At 39.0% G+C, this 17,449-nt stretch overlaps 1 protein-coding gene across 1 annotated transcript in view; it reads right to left on the bottom strand.

Moving 5' to 3' along the window:
- CPNE8 (copine 8) overlaps positions 1–14,815 on the bottom strand; it is a 76,624-nt gene extending 61,809 nt beyond the window's left edge. Inside the window, exons 1-3 of the mRNA XM_088533241.1 lie at positions 14,668–14,815; positions 2,411–2,451; positions 1,296–1,342 (exon numbers count right to left, since the gene is read on the bottom strand). Of these exons, the coding sequence (XP_088389367.1) occupies positions 1,296–1,342; positions 2,411–2,451; positions 14,668–14,795 (216 nt within the window). The 5' untranslated portion in view covers positions 14,796–14,815. The remainder of the gene's footprint in view (positions 1–1,295; positions 1,343–2,410; positions 2,452–14,667) is intronic.
- Between the last annotated feature and the right edge of the window lie 2,634 nt (positions 14,816–17,449).

Raw genomic sequence — 17,449 nt, 5'->3', positions numbered from 1 at the left:
TTAGCTACACAAGTGGTAACCTAGCTATTACAAAGTTGGATCTACCACAAACAGATGTGTAAATGAAATCTTTGCATTGATTATCCCCTCAAAGCACCTTATAATTATCACATAGAAAATTTTCTAAGCAAGCTGATGTGTTTGACCACCAGGACAAACACAATTCAGCAAACAGATAATACTTTAAAAATTGCACCAGAAAAAAAGAAAAAAAAATCTACAAAGCTACACATCAACTTTAGACAATAACAAAGGCCAGAATTTCTGTCAAAACACTCCTACACTTAGACAACAGGAGGATTCGGATGCTTTAATAGTGATCTAGGCTTGACTACTGAACTACCTCAAACCACTAAGGCAGCAGAACACCTGAAGACATCCTTGCTTTTAGATTTAATACCCAAAATTTTAGAATTCCATGCATGTCCACTATTTCTGCCAGTTTAGTGCAGGCAAGTTGCCATGTAGGTCCTGAAACTGTCATTACTTCACACAAGCCATCAGAGGAACACGATGTAGTAGGCAGGCATACTGAGAGGATGTCTAACACACACTGAGGTCAGAACAAAAGGCAGGAGAAATTTAATTAAAAACAGCAAATAGCATTTCATATATTAGTCTGATTATTTGAGCTTTTGTCCAAGCAGGAGACAAATTTAATTCCCTTAACCTGACAGAACTAAGACCACATTTCAGCAGAGGGAAAACATATTTCTCCAGCAAATTAGCAGGCACATTAAATAGAAAGGAAGAGGTCTGTTTTTTGTGCCCCTTCTGTGGTAATCATGTAAAATATCAGTTCTGAAGACAAGACTTTTTCTTACAGCCAGCAACAGTAAGATAACTCACTCCTCCCTGACCTCTTCAAATGCAGGCCACATAGCAGAACAGTGAGGAAGAGTTTCATCAAGCCTCTCTGTACTGCACCTAACCATACCCAATACTCTTGTCTCTTGCTGCCAGGTGCACAGCCTACGCAGAGGCACCTAGCTTTTCCTCAACACTACACCTATAGATTAGTTTTGCTGAAGTCTTCCACAGATCTTTTAGTGTTTCCCTGTCTCTCCATATCTACAAATCTTGTCTGCATGGATAAGAAGTTTGACCTAATTCCTGACAGTAGAAAATAGGATTTTTTTTTCTTATTTTGCTTTTACTTTCTTGTGGAAATATGAGATACATATATGGAAAATGGGAATAATGTTTTGAATTGTTTGAGTGTTTACCAGTAATATATGATTACCATTGTTTAGCCTGGATACAACTTATGTTAAAACAATACATATGTATCTTACCTCTCTCCATTCCTTGTTTCCAATGGCTTGTGTGTACAAAACACAGACTGTGAAAATAAGAAATGTTCAGTCAATTTCTAAATTTACAGTATTCTTCAAATAATTCTTTAAATTTGTAATTTGCCTCCTGGGAGGCAAACTGCACGATCCCTCCCTATGAAATTTCTAGATTGTAGGAAAGTGATCAGAATTGGAATAAATACTGAATAGCAAGTTACAATATCAAAAACAGGCTAAGTAAGCCTCCTAAGAGGACTGGAGAAATCAAAAGTTCCTTTTTGGTTTCAGAAGAAGTCTGTTTACATGAGCATGGGTGTCAATTATGGTTATGTGTGTCCCTCCTTGAATGAGGATAGGACCAGGTTTTTGCTATCAATCATCAGTATCCTTCGATAACTAACTGGAGTTTGAAAAGCATATTAGAATTGACTCAGTTAACTAACAGGATCTTAATATGAAGAATTAATTTACAGTGTTCTATGATATTATGATTTGATGGTTACAAATTCAGTGAGTCTAAAACTGGACACAGTATGAATTTTTGTTAAAACTCATACCAAGTCTTGAGTTTGTTTCTTATATGAAACTTCAGGGGAAAATAAGCGTCCTTGTCTTCCATATCTGAAAATATGAACCTATCATTGTTCATATTATCTACAAGCCTCATACCGAGAAAGGTTCTCACAAACAAAATAATATAATTTTATTTCTCATCTTTTGACCTTGAGATTAGTAGGTGTCACTGCACTAGGAGCAAAAGCAAAAAGAGTTTTAAATTAAGTCTATTTAGTCTGCATACTAGTATTGGCAGAAACCTAGAACATCTTATTTTAAAAAATATGAAAGACATTTCATTCAAGAAAATGGGGGTTGTTTGCTTTTTTTTAAAAAAAGGAGGGAGGGACCAGATATCTCACAAAAGTAGTAACGGTAAATGGAATCTTTAAAATCCCAGTTCGTATAAGAGAAACTACAAGGATTGCTAGCATTATTTTAAACAATCGTCACAAAGGCAAAAGGAACTTAATTTGCATGGAAGAAACACAATTTTTAATCCAGTGCTTACTCATTTGGAATACATGATGAGGAAAAAGAATAAAATACTGCATACTTACTTGGATCGGATTTTGAAAATGTGTCTCTGTCCAAAAGATTTCTGTTAAAAAACAGATATAAAAGTAATTTATTAAAAATGCAGGAAGATGCAAATAAGGTACCAATGCATATGTTTTTAAGAATTTTGATTGATAATCAGCCTTTTTTTTAAATCCTTCTCATGCACAATATTTACTTGGCACTTAGCACTAACACTCCAGTCTTTCTACCTTTCATTTTGTCTACTGATTTGAACAAATTGTGGGTCAAACACTCCAATATCATGAAATGAAAAGCAACAGAGGACAAGCACACTAAATACATAAGGGAACAGGAAAAGAAATTATTTTAAATCACAGATATCTACCATAGATTAACTGCTAGTTGAGCCCCCCCAAAAAATCAGATATGTCTTTTGAGCTAGACTTCAACCTGAAACAATACTCTAAATAGAACTTTAGCATTTAAGACTAGATGAACCAAGACTTTGGTATCTTCCTGAGCATTACAATTAAATCATTAGTACAATTTCTTCAGGATCTTGGCTATGAGTAAATTTATCTTTACAGGTTACCTACTGCAATTTATAGCACAGTTTCTAGGCAATGTAAGTATTTTCAAGACAGTGAACAGATGAATATCTATCACAGGACACTTCAAACACTGATGGCATGTCAGCCCTATCAGCAATTACCTGAAAGAATCTGTCAAGGTTGAGTAAGGTAAAAGAAGATTAAAAGATAAAGAGAATGCACATTAAAAACAAGGTATCTCTAAAAATCCTAGAAGAGGAAAAAGAAGTATGAATAGATTTCTGTCTTACATGTAGTCCCTACATATAAGGCATACTTCAGCCAACTGAAAATTATATAAAGACACAAATTATCATTACAGGAAGTTACTATAAAACATGAATGGCTGTAGCAAAATTGACTAGAAAACCATTCTCAGAATACAGTTACCAGTGTTTCATCATCAAAAAAAGAAAAAAAAAAGCTTTAAATAAGCATACTTTAAAATAATCTTGACAAATTATAAAAATGATTTGAAAAAAAATCCAAAGCGCCATTGAAGAGGGACAAGACAGACATACTGAGCTTAGGCCGCATGTTTTATTTAGATATTAACTAGCAGCAACAATACAAATACAGCAGCAACAATACACTGGATATACAGTTATATTAAATAGATGTTCTAGACATGATAACAGACCAGAGGTCATGAATCTCCTGCCTTTGTCAGAAAAGCATACTGCAATAAATAAACAAAAATACTGCTTTACAGTAATTATCTGGTCATCTTAGTACTGGTAAATTTAGTATTCAAATAGTGAATAAAGGTTGAGGCACTGCATGCCAAGAAGGACATGGGGCCACCACAGTTCAAACGAGGCAGAAATAAACAGAACTCTATAGAATATATCTATGTAGGTAACACTGCTGCTAAGTGTAACTGATCTTTGGAGATGTTCAGAATCTGGACAAGACCCTGTGCCATGTGCTCTAGGTGTCCCTGCTTGAGCAGGGGGGTTGATCTCTGTGTACACAGAACAAGAGGAAATAGTTTTAACTCTGTGCTGAATTTCTGCACTGCAATGGAAAAGATGAAGTTTATTCCACCATTTTACTCTTTCATCTTTAAAGACTTCCAGGCATTATATGAAATCTCCATCACTGTAGGACTTTAAGAACATATTAGATAGCTACAAGTCCTAATTAGTTCTTTGATCCCACCCCAGAGCAAGAGGAAAGATTAAATAACCAGTTTACATCCCTTACAGCTTATTAATAATTAGTACAGACTCTGTAAAGGTCACCATTTGTTATGTTCACTCAAATCTAAATCATATTGTTTTCCTGCTACTGAACAGCATGGAAATGCATAAAAATATGTTGTTCAATGCACATGTTTTAAGTGGCCCACTTAAACCTCAGAAAGGAAAGGATCCTGTATCCCCATTTCAGGTCTTGCCAAATCCACAAATGAAGAGCAAGGAAAAAGAATCAAAGATATTTTTTCAAGAATGTTAGCATTTACTTTAGCTAAAGCAAGTAGGTAGTAGGTTTAAAATTATTATTTATAATGAGCTCAAAGCCTATACATGATACCTCTACGTAAATCCTTCTCTAATCAGATTTGGGATTTATACATGCATTTAATTCTACTCAGACAGACTATACGCAATCTTTACTGACAGTGCACAAATATAAACTGATTTAAAAAAAAAATGAATAAAATCAGTGATTCCAAGTCTGTAATGACCATTACAAACTGCTTCAAGAGACACTCCAGTAAGTTCTATAATATTAGAAATGCCAATATAGAACAAAAATTTCCTCCTACTTCTCTTGAATTAAACAAATCTAGACATACCATTAATTCATGGTAGGTAGCTACAGTTGTTTTTTATTATCCCCAAACCAATGGCAAAAGAAAACAGAAAAAAAAATCAAAATTAAGATTTTCTTTAAAAAATCCAAGCATATTAGGTTATGGTATAGGTATCTCATGCTGATACTAAGGATTCCAAACCATTTTTATGTTTTCTAATACTATACAATGACTTTATAATTCCTATTTTAGTGTTTGTAATTCCAGAATAAACCATTTTAATAAGTCTTTTTTCATAACTAAAATAGTTTGAGCTCTTTCAAACATTTCCTACCTTTATTTTCTTTCACTTTAAACCTCAGATTTTCTCCCTATATTGATTCCTCTTAAATTTTCCTATATACATAAGAAACATAGTGTCCATACTCAATACTGTAAGCCCGATCTATCCCAATATTCTGATTCCAGTGGCAAGCAAAAGTTGATGCCATGAGTAAACAAAAAACAACAAAAATGGTAGACAGTGAAGATTCTGTAGATTCTGAAACACTTCCTGAGAATGTTCCTAGTCACCAACATTTGCTGCTCAAGGAATTCTAGAGCTAAGAAGATTTCTATATAGCCAGTATCTCTAAAGGAAGTGTAAAGCTGAAGTACCAAAGTTTAATACTGTAATTCAGGGCCCCAAAGAGCCCTAATTCAAAGTTTTGAATTACTATAGTTTGTAATATCCTAATTTCTGCCCTTCATACTTTCTAACATAAATAATGTTATCAGTAAAGTTTGCAGACGTTGTCTGATTTTCTAAATTATTAATAATCAATTAAAATAATAACATATGAATTTAGCCAATGCAGACAGTTTCAGAAGGAACTTAAAGACCAGTGTCTCCAGAACACTAGCTCATTTAACAGCTAGAGAAACTACTCAATTTTCATTACTGCATTTTCATTTTAGTAGAAATACAATTAAAAAATATTCCTTTGAATATATGAAAATTTCATGGCACATAAGTATATGAGAATCTACAATCATAAAAATGCTAAAAGCAAAAGAATGTTATTTCTGCAGCTTTATAGTCTTTGTATTGTTTCATTTGTACTCCAATCATCTAGATCTCTTAAATAGTCCATAGCAGTTTCTGAGCAATACAGGATGTATTTCTTTCCCTTTTTCCTTAGAAAAGTCATCTTTCTGTTAATATGCTACTTTCTCTCAGAAAACAGCCCTAAAAGAGCTCGTAAACTCATAGACCAGAAAAATTTAAAACTTCTGTTACTTCCACTGGCCCAAAACTCCAAGAGAAATAAAACCAGAACTATTTTGACTTAACGTGGATTTTTTTTCCTAAATCATGACATCCTTTAGATCAGCAGTGCAAATAAGAGCATGAATTACTACCAATCTTTTTGGGTGAGAGAGCTGGGGGAAAAGACATTTAACCAGGTTGTTTTACCTGGGGTAGCACCTGCGTTATATAGCTACAGCAGAGAAGTCTAGGAACATCTGTGTAGAAGGCACTGTCACAGTTCCTGAAGGAATTCATTGCGCAGCTACCCAGGACATATTCTAGAGTGAACCTCCCAAAATACTTGTAGTAGCATAGCTACATAAACTAAAAAAAGGCAAAAATAAATCGAAGTCAGGGCAATACCACCTTCCGATTAATAACTTGTAAAGAACAAAACAAGTTAGAAATGGACGGATAAAAAATTCTTATTTGGTATGATGAAAGCAAATTCCACAGAGAAAATAAAATCAATAGAGAAGAAAAGTTAGACCATATTTAGCTATGTCTTACACAATCATTTTGTGCAGTGTCATGAACTTAATCAAGATTTGTCAGAGCAATATAGTTTCTTTGTATTTGCAAAGTGCTAAAGATTTTTAAGTTCTCATACATATAGATCAGACCCTTTTGCAATCTGGGATCTAGATATCTAACCGTGATCTAGTTATCATCCATCGTTAAACAGAAATCACTACAGTCTATGTCGCTTGTCTACCGAGTCCTTTGTCCTGTATACATTATGCAGAAATTGACAAGACTGATCTATATTAAAAGGTAACATTTACTCACCTTAATCACATATACTTCATTTTATTTGACTTTAATAACCAATATACTAAACTCCAGCTCTGAAAAGTATTTTTATTGAGTCCGGTGTATGAAACAAGAATGCAAAATCCATGTTTCTTATGACAATCATGAATTCTCAACTTTTGAAAAGTCTCAGCTCTTAAAAATATTAGCAATTATCCAAAGATAAAACACAATAACTTTACCAACACATTTCAACTCTGATATTTCTTTCAGTATTTTACTTGCATTCATTAAACATCAGAGATCTGTTTTGCATTCAATTCCTCCATGAGAACAGATTTTGGCACTGAAGAATAGACTATACTAACTATGGAACTGAATATTTTAAAGTCTATTCCTTATGTATCAGAATACTGAAATTCCTAATGATAAAAACTGTGCTTTATATCAAAAGGAATTGTCCAAATTTCTCTCCAAGTGCTGATGGTTTCTTTCTTTCTTCATCTTTAGATTTTATTTAAGACCGCCAAAGATTTCATGGTTGCAAAACCCAGCATTCAACAGTTTGCAAATAAAATAACTTTGAATAACTAAGTTTTGTATTTTTTTGTAAACATACATTTTCATCATCTACTGCACTGCTAATTGTAATACACTGTATTACACCACAGCAGTCACTGGAGCTCCGTGTTGGTTGGTACTGCTGGACTTGCAATGGTGAGCCCTAGATAAGAAGCCACGTGATCCAAAGAGCCCACTTGACTCAAGAGTCCCCTTGACTTCTTGCAATGCAATTTCACCAACAACTTTTCAGCTGTAGTGCTAGCTTAAGTAGTCATCCACCCCTAGCTCTTTATACTCTCCTGTACTCTGACAGGACAAAGAAAAAAAGAAAAAAAGCAAGCTATTAGCCTCTATATTTCTGGATTCAGAATGTCCAAGAGCTAAATGCAGATAAATTCTCAGAAACAAATCTTCTTGACAGAATAACCAGTTCTCATATGATAGGCTTGCATGCAAGAAAAAGGTGGCTTTCCTGACTAAAGGCAATGAGGATGATCTCACATTTTCTGTGCAGATTGTCTCCACTCTTTGCAGTAGTAAAAGAACTGGGCAGAAAGAAAATGCACTTCTGACATACAAATTTAAGCAAATATCCACAATACTTCTCCAAAGGTTATAGAGAGGTAACTGACTCTTCTCATTAATAAGAAGATCTAGAAATAATTTTCAGCCTTCCAGTCATTTCCAGTCAAGTCATATATACATTGGTTCAAAAGTCTCCAGGGCAAAAAGAAAGAAGGAAGCTATAAAAATGGTGAAACCAATGGGGCTTCCATGAGTTTTATGACAATCCTGCAAGCCTCTCTATGTGCATATATACACACACACACACATATATATATATATATATATATATAAAGATTTACCTCTTGCATCAGAGGTTTCTTGCAGCATCTGTTTCTCAGAAATAAGTGAATATTGTCTTCCCTCTTTACAACCCCTTAGTCGCCTGTGAGTCCCCATAAATGACCACAGACCTTGACAAGGAGATTTACTGCTTAGCTATCAAGAAACGGAAATGTAAGGGTCCAATACACCTGTATCATCAGTTGTTTCATTCCTCCACACTATCTGCCAAAAGGAGAGCCCCAGCTGCAATCAACACAGTATCTCTATATCTTTTGCTTTCAAAATTCTTAAGTTCTCTATCTGTTTAGCTGTATCCCTTAATTCTTGAAAACCAACCACATCTTACTAGTTGAGACATGTGGCAGAAGTTTGCCAGTCTGCCCCATTTGATTCACTGCTGTTGAAGGAATGGAGTCACTTAAGTATTGTCATGATGGTCAAATCACACAAATTTACCAAAAAGAGTGTAAAAGTTTAGTAGGATAGAAACAGAGACTTATATTAATAGAACAAGAATTAAGGTATTGATTGGTAGCTATCTCAGCCAGGTTGGAAAATAAGCAAATCAGCTACCTTGGGCAATTTCCTTCCTGTCCCAAATGGAATGTTTTTCTTTTTTTATTTGTCATATATTAAAGCTCATCCCGTCATCGTGAAAGATATGGTCCGGCTTTTTCATTTTCCCGTCTCACCGCAGTTAAGTTTACCAGTTACCAGTTAAGTTTAAATAGTGCTGCTGACCTCTGTGCTCAAATGAAACTCAGCACAGAAACCAGTAACCAGATGGATAAATGGCCGCCATGAAAGCACCAATCTACTGTTGCCTAGGGAAGACTGATACATAGGTTGATTTTCGTGATTGCCATCCATGTTTGCCTTTCATTTATTATCTGATGCAAACAAAAACACCTACCATTCCTGCCATGTTTGCTGTTGCTAATACTTCTCAAATTAAATTACCATTTCTTCTAATCATCCAGAACACTCATTTAAAGCAGCAGATTAGTGGGATTCCACTGTCTGTGCTTCCTTAAGCAGTCCTTTGCTGCTAACTTCTCCCTCGATGCTTACCCATTAATCCTGCTCTGTGGAGTGGGGAACAGACCCAAAGCTAAAAACTAATCACAAGGGGAGAGGGCGAAGAGGAGACAGAGATGGGGTTGGAAAAGGGGTATCTAACATCCATATCAGTTCACTGTGCATCACTTTTTTGTGTAGCAAGGGAAAAGACTGATCAAGCCATTATTGTTCCTGAAAATACACTTGTCATTGTAGCCTATCACAAGATCTGTTACACCAAAAATGTTTTTATGGGCAAAAAGAGAGAACACCCTCTAAATGGCAAGCAAAGAGTTTACTGTAATTGAAATCCTAACAGTCTAATCAAAGGTTACTTTCAGTTCAAATATAATTTTTACATGAAAAGGACAATGAGAAAACACTGAAGGAAAAAAAAGGTCTTAGGAAGAAGCAGTTGAAGCTGCTATGTGCTTCCTGCTAATAACCCTTTCTCTGTTTCCACACTCGGCCATATGCTGCCCTTCTGAGGCCTGAGACTGTCAGCGTCACCGGCGGTGGGAGTTAGAGGTAGCCACCAGCTCCCAGGTCCTGTGCAGGGAGAAGCGGCCGTCCTGCTCCGAGGTGCTGTTGCCAGGGCCACAAGCAGGTCCTGCTACGCAGTAACTGCTTGTTCCTAGCAGCTGCAGGAAATATGATGGGTATATCCCATGCTTGCACAAAGACAAGCAGAAGTGAAACTAGTTGGGCCACTTGGCCGTTCGAAAAATTGCTGTTACAGTTAAACAAGCTTAAACAAAGCTCCAAGCCAGGGCAAGTTCAGACAAAACTGGCAAGCCATAGGCCTTGCTGAACTGAATGGCCTGAACCTCGAGCCTGGTGCTAGCAATGGCAAGACTGCACTTACAGGGACACACATTTACCTAAAAAGTATCACTCACAGATATGCCTGCTTAGAAGTTAACAGTACAGAAATAGAAAAACAAACAAACAAAACACACAAGCTAACTGCAATGCATCACAGAAATTATTTTGATGGACATTTCACCAGTTTATTTTTCTTCTCCTGAGAGTTCCGTTTTCCTCAGGTGAAGTCAGCTCATAGCCTAGGCAGTTCCATCAGTGTGTGAAAGACACACACAGGGCAGGGAAGTGAATATATACATAAAAGCCTTATATATATAAACACTATATATATATATATATATATATTCAATCCAATATAGCCTGACAAATAGAATAAAATAATAAAATAATCTGTGTTCTGAAAATTATACAGAGTTACAAGCTTAAGAAATTCTCTTGGAACTCTGCTTTACCATTGCGTCATAGTAATTTCTAACAAATAATTAATACTTCCAAATAACAAGGAGGCAAATGAACTGGCTGGAAAGAAATTAATCTTTAAGACAACCAAAGATAGAATATAACATGCTGTTGGGTACAGCAAACACTGGAAAACACCTGCTTACGACTTGCTGACTGGCAGATAAAAAGAAAGGGAAAAAAAAATCTGAAGTAGCAGTTCTGTGTTCCTCCATGTAGAAAGTTTGAAATTAGATTGTCTTGACTACTGAGAATAGGAGTTGTTTAATTCCACTCAAACAGACCATTCATTGAGACCAGCTTTCTGGTCAAAGTGAAGCAGCACTGACCCAAACGGGGCATGGGCACCCCGTCATGCTTGTGTTGCCTTGTCAAGGATAAGGAATTCACTCTCCCACACGTACATTACACCTGGTGCGGGAGAAGAGACTGTGTGGTGTTTATCCAGCATAAATCCAGAGTGATGATAACAGATGGTCTCATCCAGCATAAAGTTTACCACAGCAATATTAACACAACAACTTTCTAACAGGTTTGAATGAACAAAGTCAATCTATACTGTGTCACTATTTTACAACATTTAACCACTTCTCATATGGCATCTCTCATGGCATCTTTGATATAACATTAAAGTCATAAAATGATCAGTTTACAGCTTCATCTTCCTACGTACATGCAAGAATTATCCCCAGAAAGATCATTCTGATAGCTTCTCATTCAACCTGGAAATAAATATTCAACAGGAGACATGATGCAACTCTTGGCATTATAAGATACAGGTTCACAAAAGTTGTGGTTTACTCAAGAAACTACAAGGAAACTGCAAAATGGGGAGAAAAAAATTCTAGCTCCTCGATAACTATGAGAAACAGAAACCAACATACAGCTCACAACAAGAACTGAAAAACTTGACAGCCCATTAAACTACCTTTAACTTCATATGTTCACACACAGCACAGATTTTAAGATATGCGATAAACATCGCCTACTTGGGGTCCTTGGCATCAAACATACTAGTTCACACTAGCAACAACAACTACAAACTGCACTGATGGAGAAGGCAAGAATAGAGCATGTAACTTTTTTAAGATTTATCTTCTTTGCACAGTTAACCAAGAAGATCATCGGGCATCGGGATAAAGGATGGCAGATATCACAGACCACGTGCAGAAACAACGAGATGAGGAGGTTCAAGTGCGCCCTTCCTCTTGGCACAGCCTGAGGCTCACGCTCACATGGGACTGCAGGTTTATATCCAGAGCTGAGGAGGGCAGATTCAAGGCCAGGCCTGTGCCTGGTTACCGTGCAAATATCTCTTCAGAGGAAAAGGAACCTTTTGGCTGAAGAGAATACCGCAATAAAAAGTAAAGAGCAGCCAGGATAATCTCTTAGACATTGACCAGAGAGTTAGAGTCCTGATCCTTTCTTTTAGCACATGACAACCATATGCAAAATGCTGATGCCCACAATGAATGGAAACTGCACAGCAGGTGACAGTGAAGTTTTCGTCATACCTCAATGCACTTCATATGATGGGGGAACCTACAAGGTGCAGAAGGAGATGGCTACAAAACCATTCATCTAGACTATAGTCCTCTGTTTACCAACGCTGAAGGATCTTTTGCAATGAGATGCTTAAGTTCTGCAAGACTAGATCTTGCTCTTAAGAAATCTACATCTTGCAAAAGTCTAAAAATAACGTGATCTTATTGCTGGTTAGACATACAGTAGTAATAATTAGGAAAGAATTAAAATGATTTCTCACATTTCCAACATTTGTAAAACCCATAGCCATTACTGATATTCCAGCAGCCAAGAGAATCATATGAAAGATTTCATAGTCATAAAGAAACCCCAGAAAGAGCATGAAGCAGTATCCAAAACATTTCCTCAATTTAAATTTTGCACATTTAAGGAATCTCCCATCCTGCAAGATGGGTCCCTCCCTGAGGCTGACAAGCTCCTGAAGCTAAACAGACTGGATCTCAGGATGAGAGGCAGTGCAATCCCATCTGCACAGTACTGAATCCTGCCTAATTTGATAACACTGACAGCATAGGCATGCAAGGCAAATTGGGAAATGCTAACAGACAAATCACACCAAAATAAAGCTAAAAGAATAGGAGCTGCTGTATTTTTACTGGAGAAAAAAAAAATCAGAAGTAAGAGAATATTGTCCACACTCACAAAGTGATTTGGTGGCACAGGCACAGAACAAACAACTTGCACTGACCACCAAGTGACACAATTTGAACAAATTGGAAGAAGTTCCTCTAGATACTATAACCAAAGCAAACAAAAAAAAAAAAAGCATCAGAAGAAAACACTCAAGGAAAGAAAGGATAATTATGGCTGTAAACAAGTGACCAAATTAATTCTATGAGTCTGCAAATATCAAGGGAAAATTAATGTCTTGACTCAAATTATTTTAAAGGATCTTTCGCTAGCTGTTTAAGAATATACAAGCACTAATTATTAAAGGTTTTTCAGCATTTGATAAACTTTCCACAGTTTAATCCTACTATATTTCACAATTTTGTTAAACACTACTTTTCTGAAGCTCTAGCCAAAGATCGTGTTTACAAATGAATCAAATCATGTGTTAATCATTAACCTCTGCCACCAAGCCATTCATTTTATACTTAAAATTTAAAGCATGATTTTGCAATCAGAAGTCATCATTTCAGCACACGAGGAATAAAGGAATCAGTCTGGAAACTCCTGTGCTTATGCTCCTGACATCAAGACATACCAGGAAGCAAAAGCATTTTCAAAAACAAGAAATACATTTTTAACAAAACATCTGTGCCCTTTTGAAGACACATAAAGAGAAAGGAATTAATTGTAAGTAAGGTCCTTAAGGTGAGAAGTGATCAGCTATGTGATACATCCACATTCCTTCAAAACCACCCAAGGGGCTTTCAAAACGTGGTAAAACTAAGGTTTGAAAAAAAGAAAACTTTTTTCAGGTGTATACCAGGCATTGCAATACCTGGAATGAAAGAAACTCATTATAACTGAAGTGAGTTAAAAACAGTATAAACGATCTGACAGCTGCTAATTGTGACAGTTTATCTGAAGAACCTGAACAAGAACGCTAAAGTTTCTGGATGTTTTTAGACACAGCCGTTAAGGAACCAGAGTTTCCTGTGGCTGTTGCTAGTAACCACTCCCGGGATAGGCAGAATATCAGCAAGTTCGTGTGACAACTATTTCTGCTTTAGCCAGCCAAGTTCACACTTTTTATGTTACTCATCGTCTTAGCTGCTTTCAATAGGAATCCTGGCTAATCACCAAATGCTGCTTTTCTGAGGGAAGTTTGGAGCATGTCCTCAGAGAAGCCATTCCAACAGCAACATTCCAACTCTAGATCGGCGCTACACCAGGAAAATGGAGCAAACTTTGTCATTTCCCATCGGGAAGCAGCGCTTACAGTTCCAATTATCCGCTAGGAGATGCCAGCGAAAAGGATTCATTGCTCCCGAACTACCGGGGCAAGCTTACAGAAATTGCAAAATGTGAAAGAAGCTCAAAACTCACAAAGCCAAGAAGGAAAAAGAAAAAAAAAAAAAAGTTTTAGAACGGAAAATCCTCACGGGTTCGAGGAGCCAGATTTTTGTGATTCCCGGCCCCGGGCACTGCCGCACACACTGCACAGACGGGGTGCGCGGGTGGTTTTTCAACTCCTCAGCCCCAGCGTTTGGTAAAACACGGCGGGGTTACGCGCCCGCTTTCGGGGCACTTTCGCGGGAGCGCTTTAAATGGTGCGTTAGAGGCTCGACGGGAGCTCCCTGCCCCGGCCACGGCGAGCGGGACGGCGCCGGCAGCCCCGGGACGGTGCCGCGCTCCCCGGGACGGCGCCGGCAGCCCCGGACGGCGCCGGCAGCCCCGGGACGGTGCCGCGCTCCCCGGGACGGTGCCGCGCTCCCCGGGACGGCGCCGGCAGCCCCGGGACGGTGCCGCGCTCCCCGGGACGGCGCCGGCAGCCCCGGGACGGTGCCGCGCTCCCCGGGACGGTGCCGCGCTCCCCGGGACGGCGCCGGCAGCCCCGGCTCCACAGCGAGGGGCAGCGGCGCCGCCCGGGCTGCTTCCCCGCGCCGGAGCGCTCGCAGCTCGCCCGCGCTGCCCGCTCCCCGCCCGCGGTACCTGCAGGACACGGAGAGCTCCACCTTGGTGGCTGGGATGCTGGAGCTGAGCACGTTAAAATCCCCCACGGACGCCATGTTCCCGAACGTGACCGGTTTCTGCCCCGACGGCTTCTCCAGCGCGAACATGGGGCTGCGCCGGCCGGCAGGACGGCGGGCGGACAGGGGAAGGAAGCGAAGGGAAGCAGAGGGGAGGCGGCGCCGGGAGCAGCCCGTGGCGCGGAGCTCCCACCAGCGCCGGCTGAGGCGGCGAGCGGGCGGTGACGTCACCGCGAGCGGGAGCCGCGCGTGACTCCGGGGCGCGGGGAGAGCCCAACGGTCCCAACGGCCCCGGGCTGAGGCGGCGCGCGAGGGCGGGCGCGGCCCCGCGCTGTCCCACAGAGCGGCAGGGGCGTCTCCTGTGCGAAACCGCACCCCCCGCGCGGGGGGACGCGCCGTTATCCCCGCCGAGCCCCGAGGAACTCGCGTGGGAGCTGGGGAGCGCGCGGCCGTTCCGCGGTGCCACGTTGGGAACGCGCCGAGCGCGAGCAGCGGCGCGCGGTCCTGGCCGCCAGGGGGCGCCGCCGCGGGGCGCTGCCGCGTGAAAAGTTCCGCGATCCGCTTTCTCGTGTTCTGTGTTTAATTCCCACCTACCACAGAGGCATCTAAGTAGCTCCCGGTATTTATTTCTCATCGTAGCGGCTGTATGAGATATGGAAGTGCTGCCACCCTCATTTTAAAGACCGGAAAATAAAATATGGGAAAATTAAATGCAGTGTCTCTAGTTGCACAGGATGTAGTTGCACTTGAACTCAGATCACGAACACAGGGTATCACCACAGTCCTATAAATATATCCTCTACTTTACTGGATGTTTAGTTTTTGTGCATAGAAACAAAGGAGCCCAAGTGTATTAAAAAAAAAACGTTATTCTAAACCCACAAACATTGTAAGGACACATTCATTTTTTTAATTCTTTTTAGTGTAATTTAAGTTAAATATGTGGCCTCAGGTAGTGCATCAAAAATGATGAATAGAATACTTGAAATTAGACACCTGATTGTCTAAGGATTAAACAGCATAAATGAGAAGAAAATAACTTGGTTTTATATATCGGATGTATACTTTCCCTATGTGTCTGAAGCTTAACCACACAGTTTCTGTGGCAAAAACGACATATCTTTTTATTAAGGAACTTGTGACTTCACACCCTGCTGCTCTTTCACCCTTGGGTTTCAGGAACCTGTAATCTGAATTTTGGTTTTAGTCTTTACTTCTGTTAACACGCAAAGCAAATCTTCGACAGGTTTTGCCAAAGTATTTCCACTTGAAGCAGCTGGTCTGAGGTTTTTGGTACTGACAAGAAACATGTACCCTCACAAGTATTCTGGGAGTCCCTGAAGTCAGTCAAGCTAGTGAGTCTAAAGCTAAAACTACTAGTAGAACAAAAGCAAATTTAATTTGCTATTATCTTTTCCATCCAGTGGTGTGAAGGGCTGAGTGAAGGACACATGTCTTGAGAGAGCAATGCCAAGTGTGGATAGGGTGACTGAAAACTCAAGAACAGTTTACAGGAAAAATGTAAAACCCCTTTTAAGTGTTACAATATTGTTATTCACTCTTTCATTATGTATTGTAAAAATCTAAACACAACAAGTGGAGTCCAGAAGCCATGGTGGGAACAACCTAGGAGGCATGAGCACAGATAACTGAACAGTGTATCATAGAAAAGTAATATTATGTATTTTTGCTTACTCATCTGTTTTTGATCACTTCTGAAGACTGGATACTAGATTAGATCAGGGTTTGGCTTAATCATGTAAAATTTTTATATTATCTGATTGCAATGTTCTGTTCTGCTTAAGCAACAACAAAAAAGAGAAATACTTCATTATTAGTGATGCTATAATTAGAACATCTTGTGTAAGCGTACAGAACAGGTAGAGTAACCAAGGAAATTCTAGTCATTTATATTTGCAGGGAGATATCCGTCTTCCATGATATTTAGAATGTGCTGCTATGTTGTCTACTAACATTTTTGCTTCTAGTGCATAATTCACAAGTAAATGCTATATATATGTGAAAGATAAAAAGAGATAGTTGAAAAAAAGAGATAGAACTATCTCTAAAAAAAGAGATAGTTGAAAGACATGCATACAGGGGACCAAGTATGCGTTAGCATAATTGCAGAGAGGCACCTTATGGTTTCTCATTCTTAGTTTGCAGTGAGGTACTAGGGCAATATGTTAGCATTGGGATGGTATCTGGATGGCAAAAGAGCCATCAGACTGCAGTGTAAAACATCAAGACTGTTTGTGCATACGCTGCACTGACGCTGGAACCAGATCATAGACTCTGAAAATTCTGGAATGGAAAGCAAGGTATATTTTCCTTACTTTTTTTTTGTGTGTGTGATTTTTTGTTGTTGTTGTCAGCTGTTGCTAATTATCAGACAGCTTCATATCTTGTTTCATTAAGTGCAGCCTAATTTTAGGAATGAGGGACGTATTTGAAGTAATAAAAGCATAGACTATGAGCAGACTACAGATTCCAGAATAACTGTAATGTGTACACTGCATAATTGCTTTAAAACATTGCTGCTTCCCGGTTTCAGCAGTATAATTGAATGTGAATGCCACAGGATGTGAACATTGATTACTCCCCCTCCACCTCCTCATTTTTCTGCCTTGTAGATGTTTAATTAGACATCTATCTCAAGAAAAGAAGAGTTTTATGTTTCAATCTTTGCACTCCTAAAAAAAAAAGAAAACACACACACACACAAATAACACAAACTATTCCGA

The sequence above is a fragment of the Tinamus guttatus genome, unplaced genomic scaffold (assembly GCF_059628265.1).
Source record: "Tinamus guttatus ecotype Peru unplaced genomic scaffold, ASM5962826v1 Tinamus_guttatus_pri_ptg000489l, whole genome shotgun sequence".
Classification (NCBI taxonomy): domain Eukaryota; kingdom Metazoa; phylum Chordata; class Aves; order Tinamiformes; family Tinamidae; genus Tinamus; species Tinamus guttatus.
The sequence above is the reverse complement of the archived record's forward strand: the minus strand, read 5'-3'. Positions and strand labels throughout refer to the sequence as shown.